Source organism: Centruroides vittatus, unplaced genomic scaffold (assembly GCF_030686945.1).
Source record: "Centruroides vittatus isolate TY-2023 unplaced genomic scaffold, ASM3068694v2 contig_3060, whole genome shotgun sequence".
Lineage (NCBI taxonomy): Eukaryota > Metazoa > Arthropoda > Arachnida > Scorpiones > Buthidae > Centruroides > Centruroides vittatus.
The window spans coordinates 732331-746538 of record NW_027121964.1 but is presented as its reverse complement, the minus strand read 5'-3'; the positions used below and the strand labels follow the sequence as shown (position 1 = coordinate 746538).

Sequence of the window (14208 nt, the reverse complement as noted above, 5' to 3'; positions counted from 1 at the left end):
TATATCAAAGAAATAATATAGTTTATAAACTTTGGCCTACTATAATACACAATATATTCATATATGTAAAATTATACAAGTATATAAATTAATTTATATACAGAATATAAACTCCTGTATTATATATTGCAATAATAGTGTATAATATAGGCCTAGCCTGTATGTGTAGGTTATATAAAAAAAGATAATGAAACGATGCATTTAATACATTTTTTTCTTATTCTTTTACACATTATATTTTACTATTATTGTTTATTTTTATAAAATAATTTTTAATGTATTTAGGTCCATTGAGAGGAGGAGTTAGGAATTTTTTTCTTGGACTCGCAGAACTTAGGTACTCATAGTGGTTCTTATCCCTATGAATTAATAATTATTTTTACAGACAAAAATAAAATATTTCAGGTTGCTTTTTTTAATTAGTGAAGAAGCATTCCACGTGTTTCATTTGTTGAGAAAAAGGTGAGCTCGTTTCACCCCCGAGTCCATTGAAGCTCTCGATGGTCTCGAATATAATTGAAGTAGATTTTTGGTTACCTTTTTGGAAAGTAATCTAATCTGAAAACTCGATGAAAATGGGATTTTAAATTGTCAAAAATAGTTTAAATTAGTTACTTTTAAGTAAATCATAAATTCACTTCATTTTTATCATATATTTCTTATTGTAATAGAATTTTTAAGTAATCAGAATTGAGGGTTAATGTTACCTATGGTTCCAAAATGGCGGCTCGTCTCTGATTCCAGCAAATAGGAAACAGTGGGGACGCACGTTCTAATCTAACCCAACCTATTCTAATAAATTACCATAATTTAAAATGACCAGACGTCGCGAATTTGGGTTGTTATTCCCGCATTGAACATCGTCCCGGAAAGTGTCCCGCATTTGGTCATGTAACATTTTCAACATGTTCGCAAGTTGTCAAGAGCACAAAGTTGTCGCTTTGGGCGCGTTTTTTTATGCAGCGCTCGAGAAGCGCTTTACAGCTAATCTTCTGAAACCCGTTTCTAAATGGCCAACGCTGCTTGTGACGTCATTTCGTTACACATTCGCCGCATAAAAAAACGTGCCCTTTCTTTTACTACTAATAGCCCGGGACGCCCCCTTGTGGGCGTTCTAGCAGCAACGGTGTCATTCCGTGGTATAAATAATAAATTCATATAAATAATTCAATAATAAATTCCTATTGCAATAATAATATACTGAATTTATTATTAATTTAAATAATAGAGTACCTAGATATCAGAGTAGCGACAATGGGCTGCCAAATTTTCTATTGGTTAGTTGTATCACGTGGTTATAATCCGCCATGTTCTGTCAAAAGTTCCGCGTAGTTCTGTGTATTTTGAATGGTAAGTGTTCTTTAAAGTCGTTTATAAATTAATTCTATTATTTCCCTCGTGCACTAATTTACGCGATAATTTTTCGTTAAAAAGATTCTCTTTCTAGCGGAGAGTGTGGGCCCCGGCCCCCTTTTTTTCGCGGTGTGTGCGTTTCTTAGGAAAGGAGAACTCAAAATGAAATGCACAAAGATAACATTTATTAGGATATATATATATAAGTACATATATGGTGTTGATATATATATATATATATATATATAGGTAGTAGTATGTATGGGTTAGGATATAGTGCACGACCTAAGTAATACAGTTAGTATCTTGCATTAGGGACGCGGTCGGCGGCGTGCCCTAGATGTGGGTGAGTTCCTGGCGCGGTCCGGGCGATCCCTCGGTGAGGAGGTGGGGAAAAGAGCAGCTCGTGAGGCATGCACTGGAGGGGTCAGCCAATTATGCATAATATTCCTCGACATGGGCAATTTCCTCCCGGAAGGCATCTTCCAAATCCGGTGGATATCTATGGCCTACCGGGAGGATAAGTGTGGCTGGGACCGAATTGTGCCAGCGTTGTGACCGGTTGAAGTCCAAGGCCCCCTGCAACGCAGTGGCGTTTACCTCGGCCTGTGCTGGTGGCGAGGGCGGGAAAGGAATTGGTGCGTCCCACCAGTCGTTGTCAGTGGCCATGTCTGGAAGGGTTAGGAGATTAGAATTAGTGCTGTTAATCCGATTCAGTTGGCGTGATAGTCAGCATAAATTTAAAGTTGTTAAAGGCGCCGAAAGAATAGGTAGTTTCGGCAGAAAGTTCTAAAGGGGAATAGAGATCATAGGTATCAAGGTGTCCAAATTGAGGTATGTGCGACGATGTCCATTGCAACGAATGGGGTCCCCTTTTTAAACGTAACAACGTACGTAAAGGCAGAAAGAGAGGGAGGTACTGTACAGTTAGTAGGTAAACTTTTATAGAAAAGATGGGATTACTTGGGTGTCTCCTCGTGACTAGAAGAAAAAATTTCTGATTATAGCAAGATAAGATAATAGCCCATATTTGAGGGTTAGTTCTTTCGGTACATAAGCCGAGGAAAAGTAAGGAGAATCGGTTGAAAGTTGTAATTTGGGGGTGGTCCTCCTGGAAGTGGGTTAGTAATTTGGATAGGTCTCCATCCCAGTGGCAGTCCAAGTCCGCTAGAGGGCAGGGTAAAGGAATAAAAGGACAGTATTGTTTAAAAAAATAAAAAAATAATAATAATATTAGAATTTATGTATTCATAGACTTATAAGAAAATATATCCAAATATTACACTTTTTCTTTAAAATGTTAGTTTTAGAAACTTTATATTTTATTGTTTTAATAATTAACCATAATATACCGAGAGAGAGTACCTTAACTAATCCTGTAAAATTCCGCATACCTCCAACCGACTCAAGGAACTAACTTTAATTACGATACTTTCGTTTAATAACACTTTTTGTGCCAAAAGAACAGGGGCCGTATTCTGGTCACCATCTCTGGTCTCTCGTCTCTCACAAGCCGGTCGCTGATTGGCTAATCCACATGATTAGCTAATCAGCGACCGGCTTGTAAGAGACGAGCGACCAGAGACGGTGACCAGAATACGGCCCAGGACAGCCCAGCCACGTCCAGCAGAACTCATCTCTCGCTCGGAAGCCTACAACCGTTCGACCGCTTCAAGAAATTAGTCACTTTATTATCACACTCAACGAGCCAAAATTCCTTAAGTAGCGGAAAAAAACCGTTATCAACTCACCTGAGAAGAATTTCCTATCGCCAAAGCCTGCCTCCGTAAATCCAATATAACCCATCATCGGACCAACGTGCACGAGAAGACAAAGACCTTTCTACGGACGCACGAGACCTACGTCGAACTTCGAACTGTACCCTCATACCAGGATCCCCCAACGAAGTCAACCAATCAATCAACGAGTAGTATCACCATTGGCGTAGCCAGGGTTTTGTTATGGGGGAGGCCTAGTAGACGCTGTAATTTTCTGGGGAGGGGCACCAGGTTAACTGGAGGTGGCCGTGCCCACTCATGCCCCTTCCTGGCTACGCCCATGAGTATCACCGCTCAACACAAATACTTCCGATCGTCTTAAAACCGGAGATACTCTCGCACTAAGAAATGGATAACTACTCTTTTATTAACGTAACACCTTCAAAAACAAATCGAGAAAAAAAATTGTACTGCGTTACGAAAATTTTTTGTGAAAAATTCTAATACTATTAAGATGGTAAAACCAAAATAATTTCATTAATTTATCCCCCTAACACTAAACAAAATTATTAAGAGAGAGTAACTTCTCCTTGTGAAAAAAGACATGTAGCAATCCAACTAAAAATCGATTTGGAAAGCCCGTAGTGATGCGAGAGTCCGAATTGAGCAAGAAAATAAATTTTAATATTTTAATATTTTATTATTTTCTCTTAATTTTCGAACTTTGTCGAAAATTCGACCGGAGGATGACTATATTTCCTTCCCTAAAATTGTTTCCTTTCCCCGTGGAACTCGCGACTGAGTCAGAGGAAACTAAATACGAAATTCGGTAATTGGTGAAAAAGATAACGGGATCAGATAGGATAAAAGGTGGAGGCGCGGGGAAGGAGGGTCGTTCGTCGTTCGATCATCGATCCGAACCTGAAATTAGGGAAAGCCCAGCTCGTCGATCCTCGATCCCCGCCGAAGTACACCCCAGACGTCCCCCCTCCTCAGACGATCCTGTCATCCGGCTAATTCACTCCACGAACCCTTCGAACATCACAGTGACGAGGGTGTCGACCAATTTTATGTAAGCTCTCTCTCGGGACCCCCCCCCCCTGTGTTAGGACGTAGGGTCAAATGATTAATCTCGATATAGAATTGTAGGTTAATGTTACCTTAGGTAGCCAAGATGGCGGCTCGTCTCTAAAATTCCAGCAAGGAAACAGTGGGATGCACGTTTTAACCTAACCTATTCTAATAATTTGGTTGCTAATAATTATGGTAATTTATTAGAATAGGTTAGATTAGGTTAGAACGTCCGTCCCACTGTTCCCTGTCTTCTGATTGCTGGAGATGAGCCACCATCTTGGCTACCTAAGGTAACATTAACCGAATTGTATTCGTCCTCTTTGTTAATTAATAAATTTTGTTTTGTTGTTTAAATGATGTTGTTTATTCGAATATCGCTACTGTCTTATCGACGAACCCACTCGCTTCCTCCACTCGACCTAATAACAAATTAAGCCCGATATCTCGGGACAATTAAACTCCAGACCGGAAACCGTCATCCTTGACAGTGGGCAGGTCTCACCGACCGGTTAGCCGAAAAAAAGGAGGTCCGACTTCGTCCTACCTCCCGGTACCCACACGAAAAAAAAACTGTACATGTCGATAATAAATGGGAAAATTTTTGATAACGAGAACATCATTGAATCTAATTAACATAATTTTAACAATAAACTACTTTAGAATAATTGAGGAATAAATGCTGTAATAAAATATTATAGGCCTACAGTATATAGATTACGATTATGATTATCTAAACATGTACAGTAAATATAAATGATTTTATTTTTTATATTATTATTATTATTTGGTGGATGTATCGATTGTTCTATCACCTCTCAATCTGGCGACTTTGAGCAATTATGCGATTGTGTACGATATTGACAAATTGATTTGTTAATTTAACAAAACCGTATTGTATTATTGACATTATGAATAGAGACTTATGTCACGCATTTTCTTTTTTGTAGACTCTATAATCAAAGTTACGGTTGGCCTACAATGTGTAGTTTCCTGATACCGTTAAATTCATGACATTTAGAATAAAATAAACCTTTTTTGAAAAATGTAGGAATAAATAATTGTCTCGATTAATCATTACATTTATAATTTAACGTTTATTTAATAATACAGTAGTGTTTATGCTCAACAACAAACATTATCAACTATAATAAATGTTACATTGCAAATACTATATGCCCTTTTGGTAAATAGAGATTTCAATGCTTATCTTCATTTCATCTCGCGTAACTTCAACGCTATTTATTGTTAAAGATAAAAAAAAAGCAACGAGTTGTGTAACTTTCCCAGCTGTCACGAGATTTTGTTATAAAAGATTTTTATATTATTAATCATTATAAAATAGCAAAAAGCTTAATTTTGAAGGTAGAGACGAGTTTTATAAAAAGTTATAAATGCTAGTAACGAGTAAAATCTTCATTCAGTCTGATCCCTCTCGAGATATGATACGTAACCCCCTAAATCTCCCCACTCCCTCGACCTTTAACCACCAAAATTTAATAGCATCAATGCCCCTTATATACAATTTACCGTACCAAATCTCATTTCTTAATCTTTACCCCATCCTGAGATATTAAACGAAATAGATGCGAACACACACTATTTCGGGTATCATTCTTCTGTCTTTTTTTGGGTTCAGAGGTGTGAAAACATCGTGATTCCAAAAACCTGGAGAGTCAAATGTAACACGATTATTTTATTATGACAACCGGGAATGTAAAATGTATTACGTTAAAACAGCCAAGAAAGTAAAAATTTGTGATGATTACAATACTTTCTAGTGTTATAACAGTCGGGAAAGTGAAACTTCAGCGTGAGTCTTTGAAATAGTTTTAAGATAAAACAAAAACTCTTACTTAATACAATTTAGAGAGAGAAAGAGAGAGAGGGAGAGTGTGGTTAAAATGTGATATCAGATATGAGAAGGATTTATAAGGACTCTCTATATCCGTTTCAGACCTTGCCAGCTTTGTCTTTCTGCATAAACTCAATGTTTTTATCTCCCTTCCTTCAATACTTATGATAAAAATTATTTATCGCAAGAAAAGGATATACAAGGAAGAAAATTCGGAGAAACTTAGTGTTACTTTATTAATCTGAATAATAATACAAAACATTGACTATATAATAATACAATAAAATATACTTTTAATTGAATAAACATATATTACGCTATTGCGAATACAATTTATAAGAAAGCAAGCTTAATTAATTAGATTTAAAAAATATATGGAAGGAGTTAGCATGCTAATTAATTACACTTGACAAAAATAAAGAAGAAATAAATATTTTTGCTGTCTGATTAAAGACAAATTAAATGTACAGTATGTTATATTATCGTTCTATTTGTCGACTTATTATGGAAATTTAAAGAAAAAAAGATAGATTGTATTCTTCAGATATAGAATAATGGAACCTTACAATACGTTAACGTGTTCCAAACGGCAAATTTAAAACGTATTCTATAGGATGCATCAATACATTTAAAAAAGACTATAATAATAAATAAATGAAATAGAAATAAAAAGGTACAAAAGATGTATAGCTTAGAATTAACTCGAAAAAAAATTATCGCGCTAACTTCCTGTATAACGTGCGCCATATTGCCGGAAGATCGAGCGAAGGTTCGTTACACGAACACAATAGATTGTAATTAATGATAATGACGTTAAACATTCTATATCCTAATACTATCTCTAATGTATTTATTTTAAATTACACTAGAAAGTCTTCGGACTTGACTACCTTCAAAAATAAACAAATAATCTCAGACAAAGTTTCAAATGTGAAAAAATCTAAACAACGATAACAAAGATAATATATTTTTCTATAGCATATTTTAAGAAGGATAAAGTTTCATATACGCAGAATTTTCTTTTATAATTTACAATTAATAATCCACGCTTGAGTAACAATAGGAGATAGGCTATAACAGATATAACAAATATCTGTTATTTATCCCTCGGGTTATGACGTAACCTGGAACATATCTTTCTACAAAGAAAAGTTTCCTTAAAAAGGCTAATTGAACTTAGGAATTTATTACACTATCGACCATACAAGGGCAGTATATGATTACAGTAAAAACTATAATCCTCAAAAGACGGGTTTTAAGTATGAGATTACCCGAAAACCTGTCATAGCAGAGAAGACTCCGTCGACCGATTTAAAATTATATTAGTGTTAAAAAGAATACGTAAATGTATTTATATTTTAATAAGCTTTATTTTTTGTTTATTAACATAAAATTCTCTGTTAAATGATAGATAGTCTCTGCTTCTTTTAAAGTCATTATGTAGATTCTCAACATTAATATATTAATCTCATTACGTAGCCCAGGGGTCCCCAACCTTTTTGTACCTAAGAGCACATTCTAAAATACCGGCCGGACGGCGGGCACCATTTATTTTTTCAAGGTGAATTTATACTTGGACATAGTTAATAATACATACACATAATGTACAAAAAACATTTAATTCCAAAAATGTAATAAAACATACACAAGACTATTAACAATAATTTTTACAGAACAAGTAATTACTAAACAATGCATACAAAATCTACAGAGTATAAAAATTCTTTATAAAAAATATAAATCTGAAAGTAAATGCTCGCGGGCATAGGGTTGGGGACCACTGACGTAGTCTATATCCTGAAAGTAACAAATTTTATTTTCTTTGTAGATTTGTGGCATACTTATGGAGGTTGATACGGGTGTTAAATCTCTCCCCAGGGGATTTAGGAATAAAATTTAAATAAAATATATATAATTGCTTATAAATAAACGGTACAGTACATTAATTTCCAGACCAAAATCCTCTTCAGAGCAGAATCTTATCGTTAAACAAAACGGTGACAAAAGGACAAGCATTGCCATTTTTGTTTTCGTATAGGCGTATATAGGGAGATAATTTAAATATATAATAAACTTTTGTACGATAATAAATAGATTTTACGATAAATCTAAAGAATGGTGAGTCACGATAGTGACTCCGCGTCAAGTTAAAAAGTCACTGACTGACTATATATACAGGAATCAGAGTTTCCGATTTTAGGGATCAATTTCTCAGCCTCCAAACGCCTATAGTAAATCCGAATATCTCGTTCGAAAGATAATCGTTTTCATCGATAGTGTGCAAAATTTCAGGGCTTTGTATAAAATGGTTGTCGAAATACAAGCAATCGAAAAGTGCAAAAATCGCAAAGAAAAAGGCTGTATTTCTTCTTTTCTTCATTCATCATTGCAGACACTCCTAAAGAAAAAATACTGAGTCTAGAAAGCTCAATTTTTAAACTTCGTTATCAGTGAGGTGCTGGGAAAACTTCCGGGTCGATAGGTCAAAGTTCACTGGGTTCCATTTTATGGCTTAATTTTACGCTTTAATAAAATAATTTGACTGTCTTCTAAATTGTCATGATTTTTTACTTGGCGCAGAGTCACTGCCATGACTCTTTATCCATAAGAGCCAGCTTTATTTTTGTCATTTATATCCACAGTTCTGCCAGTGAGTATGAATAAATAATTTTAAAAACGCTTTCATTGGTCATGTTTTTCTACATTGGAAATGGGGAACGGTGAGTGACCTCACCTCACTCCGGGATCCATCATATACTTGTACAGTACATAATTACACCGCATTTACACAGATATCATGATTAAATTCTACGTTTGGTTATATTTCTACGGTTTCCGGGTGAGGAGAAAGGTGGGATGGGGACACCTCCTAAAACATCATTAAGATGTATTGTCACCGGACTTTAATATGTCCCCAAAGTTTCGGCATTCTATCTAAATTAGATTTAGGCTGCAAAATTTGAAAACGATACAAAGTTAAATAAAAGCATTTTAAAATGGGGGTTTTATGTTGAATTATCCGTTAAAAATTACAAGAATCTATACGATACTACAGATTCGACTCTGGCTCTTCACTGCTGTAGTAAAATCCCTAAAAATGCGATCATCCTTTCCACTTATGAATATTTATCGCTTCAGTAATAACTTAAACTTTAAACACATAAAAATGCAACAAAACTGAAAAGTAATCATACAAATATTACGGTAAAATTTATCCAGAACGGAACCTGAATTAAACGGAAACATTTCGAAACGGAGCGAATTTCTACGTTTAAAGAAACCTGCCAGACCGAAAAAAATGTTGGGTACCGTGCGATTCCGGTTCACACGGGTTTTACTGAAATATATAAACATTATTTTAGAGAAATAATGAAAGGTCTGTTAGAAATAAAAAAAAAAAACCTTGCAGGGACGGTTGCCCCTATCGCTCTCCTCAATATTCGTAGCTGAGTTAAGTTATATAGTAAGCCGAAGTGTTCAATAAAAAATCAACAATCGAGTTTAAAAAACTGATCGATAATAATACTAAAAAAGTAAATAGAAGAAAAAAAATGGTTAATATTACCTATGGTTCCAAAATGGCGGCTCGTCTCTTATTCCAGCAAACAGAAGAAAGGAAACAGTGGGGACTCTAATAAATTACCATAATTATTACCAACGAAATTATTACAATAGGTTAGATTAGGTTAGAACGTGCGTCCCACTGTTTCTTCTGTTTGCTGGAATCGGAGACGAGCCGCCATTTTGGAACCATAGGCAACATTAACCGAAAAAATTAATTATAGTAAATACTGTAAATGTTTCCAGCTTTAAGACGACGTCAAATAAGGTCACGCGATAATCCGAAATGGATGGTCGAACACAAAAAACGTGACTCGAAAGTGCGAAGAACTTTATTAGAAGGTTCGATAAATTCGCGTAGGACTCTCGGAAGCCAGTAGTTAATTAATCGTAGGTAATCGAAGTATGTCAACAGAATACGCTAAAGGAAACCACTAGACTTTTATACCGCGCACGTAATGATAATACTTCGAAATAACAAAATACGATTTGTGCATTCTCATCGTTACATATATAGAATGTAGAGTATTTCTTAAAAGTTTCGTATTAATTTCTTTCTCAATACAATAAAATAATATATTACATATGTAATGATGAAATTGAAATTTAAAGTTTGAAGCAATAGAATTATTTGGAATTCGACGAAATATTATTGAAACTTCCGACTCATAAAAAGCGTGCAAGATAATTTAAATATTGAATGAACGTTTAAATACAAAAACACATCTAATTCGTTTACTTGTATTCTATTGTATCATACTAACCTGTAAGCGATAATAAGGGTCTAAATAATTCGAATCTACCAATAAATACAATATATTAAATACGATTCCTTTCTAATTTATGTTTAAAATAATAAAACAGAAATAATTTACATTACTTTATCGATAAATTAATTTAAATTCCTACTTATATATAGCCTACAGTATACGTAAGGTACCTCAAAAAATGTATACGTGTATTCACCAGTCTATAATTTTATAGTATATTTTTTCTTTTTCAAGTAGACCCTATACATTTTTTGGGACACTGTGTATTATGTATAGTGCCCCAAAAAATGTATAATGTTTGCTTAATCGTCAAATGTCACTGAAGTATGAAATATATTATAAAAAAATTCTCTCACCGTCAATAAATAACTGCGAAAGCTACACTTTTTTCCCCCTGTTCTCTGATTTTATTTATTTACTTATTGTTAACATTCAGATAATCTGAGCGAAAGAATGTTCGAAATGCATCTACTTTTTACGGGTAAATGATAATTAATATATGTATAAGCTTATATTCTCTTTCTTATTACTCTACTAAAATTTCATCTGTTACGAAAAGGAGAATTCAGCGCTTTTCGTCTAATCGATTTTTTGCCGGATAATAATTACACGAGAATTTACAAGATGCGATTTATTAAATTTTGTCAAATACACGTGACTTTGCAAATCGAGGAGAGAGAGAGAGAGGTATCATAATATAATTTACGCAAGTTCGTTTTTTATTTGATACGAAAAACATAGTCATAATAACTTATCACATTTTGTATCACCATTACCTTAAAATGTATCAAAAATTCTATGACTTTTTTTTAATCATTACGTCATTTATTTACTATAATTTACATAAAATCAAATGATTTAATTTATTTGTAAGTTGATTGATAATTACCGATTTTTCATTATTAATAATGGTATACGGTCGATTCTAAAGGGAGGTCACTTTTTATCTCGTTCCATTTAACGGAAGACCGAAATTCATTTGAACTAGTTATCGAAACTAAATATTAGTTCAAGTTAGAGGAAAACATCGATCAAAAACATTCTCTTGCCGTTCTCGTTCTTCGCTCTTCCGTTAACAAATTCTAGAAATTGGAAATCGCTTCTAATCGTACATGTCTATATATGGTTATAGAATGCACGGGGGACGTCTTTTCGATCGTTCGGGGGAGTTTTTTTATGACGTCATCGAAGCCTCGATACAAAGCGCAACAGTTGCGGCGAAGTATATTTAAAAAAGTTGAGTCGGTGTGACAGTGTTATCGAAGGAAAATACGGAGTACAATCGCATCCACATTGACGGTGGGGAAAGATTGTTATTCTCTATACTATTCAGCTAGATCATTGGTAAGATAGGGACTATCGCTCTTAGATTTTTCTTCTTACGCTATATATTTTTAAAAAATTTTAAATGTAAATTTACATTTATAGTTATAACGATGTACGACGACGACATTGCTGCTTTGGTAATCGATAATGGTTCGGGGATGTGTAAAGCTGGATTCGCGGGTGATGATGCGCCCAGAGCTGTCTTCCCTTCTATTGTCGGAAGACCAAGACACCAGGTATGTTTTTTTTTTTCCTTTTCGAGAATTAGTTCTAAAATAGGTTAATGTGTACTTAGGTAGTCCAAGATGGCGGCTCGTCTCCAATTCCAGCGATCAGAAGACTGAGAACAGTGAGGACGCACGTTCTAATCTAACCTAACCTATTCTAATAATTTGGTTGCTAATAATTATGGTAATTTATTAGAATAGGTTAGGTTAGAACGTGCGTCCCCACTGTTCCCTGTCTTCCGATCGCTGGAATCGGAGACGAGCCGCCATCTTGGACTACCTAGGTACACATTAACCCTAAAATAATTTAGATATTCATCACTGTAAATTCTCTTATAGGGTGTAATGGTGGGAATGGGACAAAAAGATAGTTACGTAGGAGATGAAGCACAAAGCAAAAGAGGTATTTTGACTTTAAAATATCCAATAGAACACGGTATTGTAACAAATTGGGACGACATGGAAAAAATTTGGCATCATACGTTTTACAACGAGTTAAGAGTAGCTCCCGAAGAGCATCCCGTTTTATTAACCGAAGCTCCGTTGAATCCAAAAGCTAACAGAGAAAAAATGACACAGGTAAAAATTTTAAAAAGATCTGTAAAAGTCTTTTAACGTCTCTCTCTAAATATACAAATTTTCTTTTTATTAGATAATGTTCGAAACATTCAATACACCTGCCATGTACGTGGCCATCCAAGCCGTGCTTTCTCTTTACGCTTCTGGAAGAACTACGGGAATTGTATTGGATTCGGGAGATGGTGTTTCTCACACCGTTCCTATTTACGAAGGATATGCACTACCTCATGCCATTTTAAGATTAGATTTGGCCGGACGAGATTTGACGGATTATCTCATCAAAATCTTAACTGAAAGAGGATATTCTTTCACTACTACAGGTATTTTTAATCTTAATAGTTTTAATCTAAAACTTTTTGAAAAATAATTTACTAAATAGAGAATTCTTACAGCCGAGAGAGAGATTGTTAGAGATATCAAGGAGAAACTCTGCTATGTGGCTCTTGATTTTGAGGAACAAATGGCTAACGCAGCTGCATCATCGGCAATCGAAAAGTCTTACGAACTGCCAGACGGACAAGTAATTACTATAGGAAGCGAGAGGTTCCGATGCCCGGAAGCGTTGTTTCAGCCATCCTTCCTAGGAATGGAATCCTGCGGCATTCACGAAACTACGTATAATTCAATAATGAAATGTGATGTCGATATACGTAAAGATCTCTATTCTAACACTGTGTTATCCGGAGGTACTACCATGTTTCCGGGAATTGCCGATCGTATGCAAAAAGAAATTTCGTCTTTAGCTCCCAGTACGATGAAAATTAAAATAATAGCTCCACCGGAAAGAAAATATTCAGTTTGGATCGGAGGATCCATTTTAGCTTCGTTGTCTACCTTTCAACAAATGTGGATATCAAAACAAGAATACGACGAATCGGGACCGAGCATCGTTCATAGAAAATGTTTCTGAATATTTTAACAAATTTATATATATATAGTTTTCGTTAATTAATTAAATTTTCGTAAAATTTCTATATTTTTTTTTTAAATATCGGAATTAATCTCGTTAACAAGAATACGTTTTGACATATTATATAGTTCGGATATTAAAGAGAAACTGAGATTATGCACAGGTTTATTCATTTCGCTGTTTATGGTTGTGTTTTAAACAAAATTAAAATTTAATTTTCCAACATTCATTCATCACACATCCATATGCTGTAGATGGCAGTAGTTGATAGTAGATATTTTCAAGGTCTATATAAGAAGGTCGGGACACGCGTACTGGAGCCGCCATTTTGGGACTTTTGAGTCTCATGTTTTAAAAGACTTATACGAGCAGTCAGTTTTATACGACATTAATTTATGTCGTATAAAAAAACTGACTGCTCGTACAAGTTTGAGTGGCACGTTTACAACAGTCCCAAAATGGCGGCTCCAGTATGCGTGTCCTGACCTTTTTTTCTATAGACCTTTTTGGATATTTTTATTTAAATTTTTAAAAATTTCTACATCTACAACCCTTTAAACAAAATTTGGGAATGTAATCAGTCTTTCGCTAATGTAACTATTATTTACGTAAACAGTAGGCCTATACATAAGAGGGAAAACGTTAAAAGATAATTTCTATCATCTATTAGTCATTCAAACCTGACATAAAATTTTCAAAAATACATTTTTAAATCTTAACAGATATTTTCCTATTGAAATTAACAATAGGATTATATACCAAAAGTGTATTATACGTATTTTTACTATTTCAGATTCGTAAATATTTTCATGAAATTAAAGGATACGTCGGTTTGTTC

At 34.6% G+C, this 14208-nt stretch overlaps 1 protein-coding gene and 1 long non-coding RNA gene across 2 annotated transcripts; one reads left to right on the top strand and one right to left on the bottom strand.

The window, feature by feature from the left end:
* Positions 1-1516: 1516 nt before the first annotated feature.
* Positions 1517-3195, bottom strand: LOC136972913 (uncharacterized). The gene is made up of 2 exons (XR_010880413.1): positions 3105-3195; positions 1517-2024 (listed from the first exon to the last, which is right to left on the bottom strand). It is a non-coding gene; the product is annotated as an uncharacterized lncRNA (long non-coding RNA).
* Positions 3196-11598: 8403 nt separating this feature from the next.
* LOC136972892 (actin, cytoplasmic 1-like) lies at positions 11599-13432 on the top strand. Its single transcript, XM_067267541.1, has 5 exons — positions 11599-11672; positions 11757-11890; positions 12221-12460; positions 12534-12780; positions 12853-13432. The coding sequence occupies exons 2-5, from the start codon at positions 11765-11767 to the stop codon at positions 13368-13370; spliced, it is 1131 nt and encodes a 376-aa protein (XP_067123642.1). The 5' UTR covers positions 11599-11672; positions 11757-11764; the 3' UTR covers positions 13371-13432.
* Positions 13433-14208: the final 776 nt, after the last annotated feature.

Coding starts and splice junctions, on each gene's coding strand:
- LOC136972892 (XM_067267541.1), top strand. CDS start 11,765: ATGTACGACGACGACATTGCTGCTTTGGTAATCGATAATGGTTCGGGG. Junction 12,461..12,533: donor ACAGAGAAAAAATGACACAG/GTAAAAATTTTA, acceptor TCTTTTTATTAG/ATAATGTTCGAAACATTCAA. Junction 12,781..12,852: donor ATATTCTTTCACTACTACAG/GTATTTTTAATC, acceptor GAATTCTTACAG/CCGAGAGAGAGATTGTTAGA.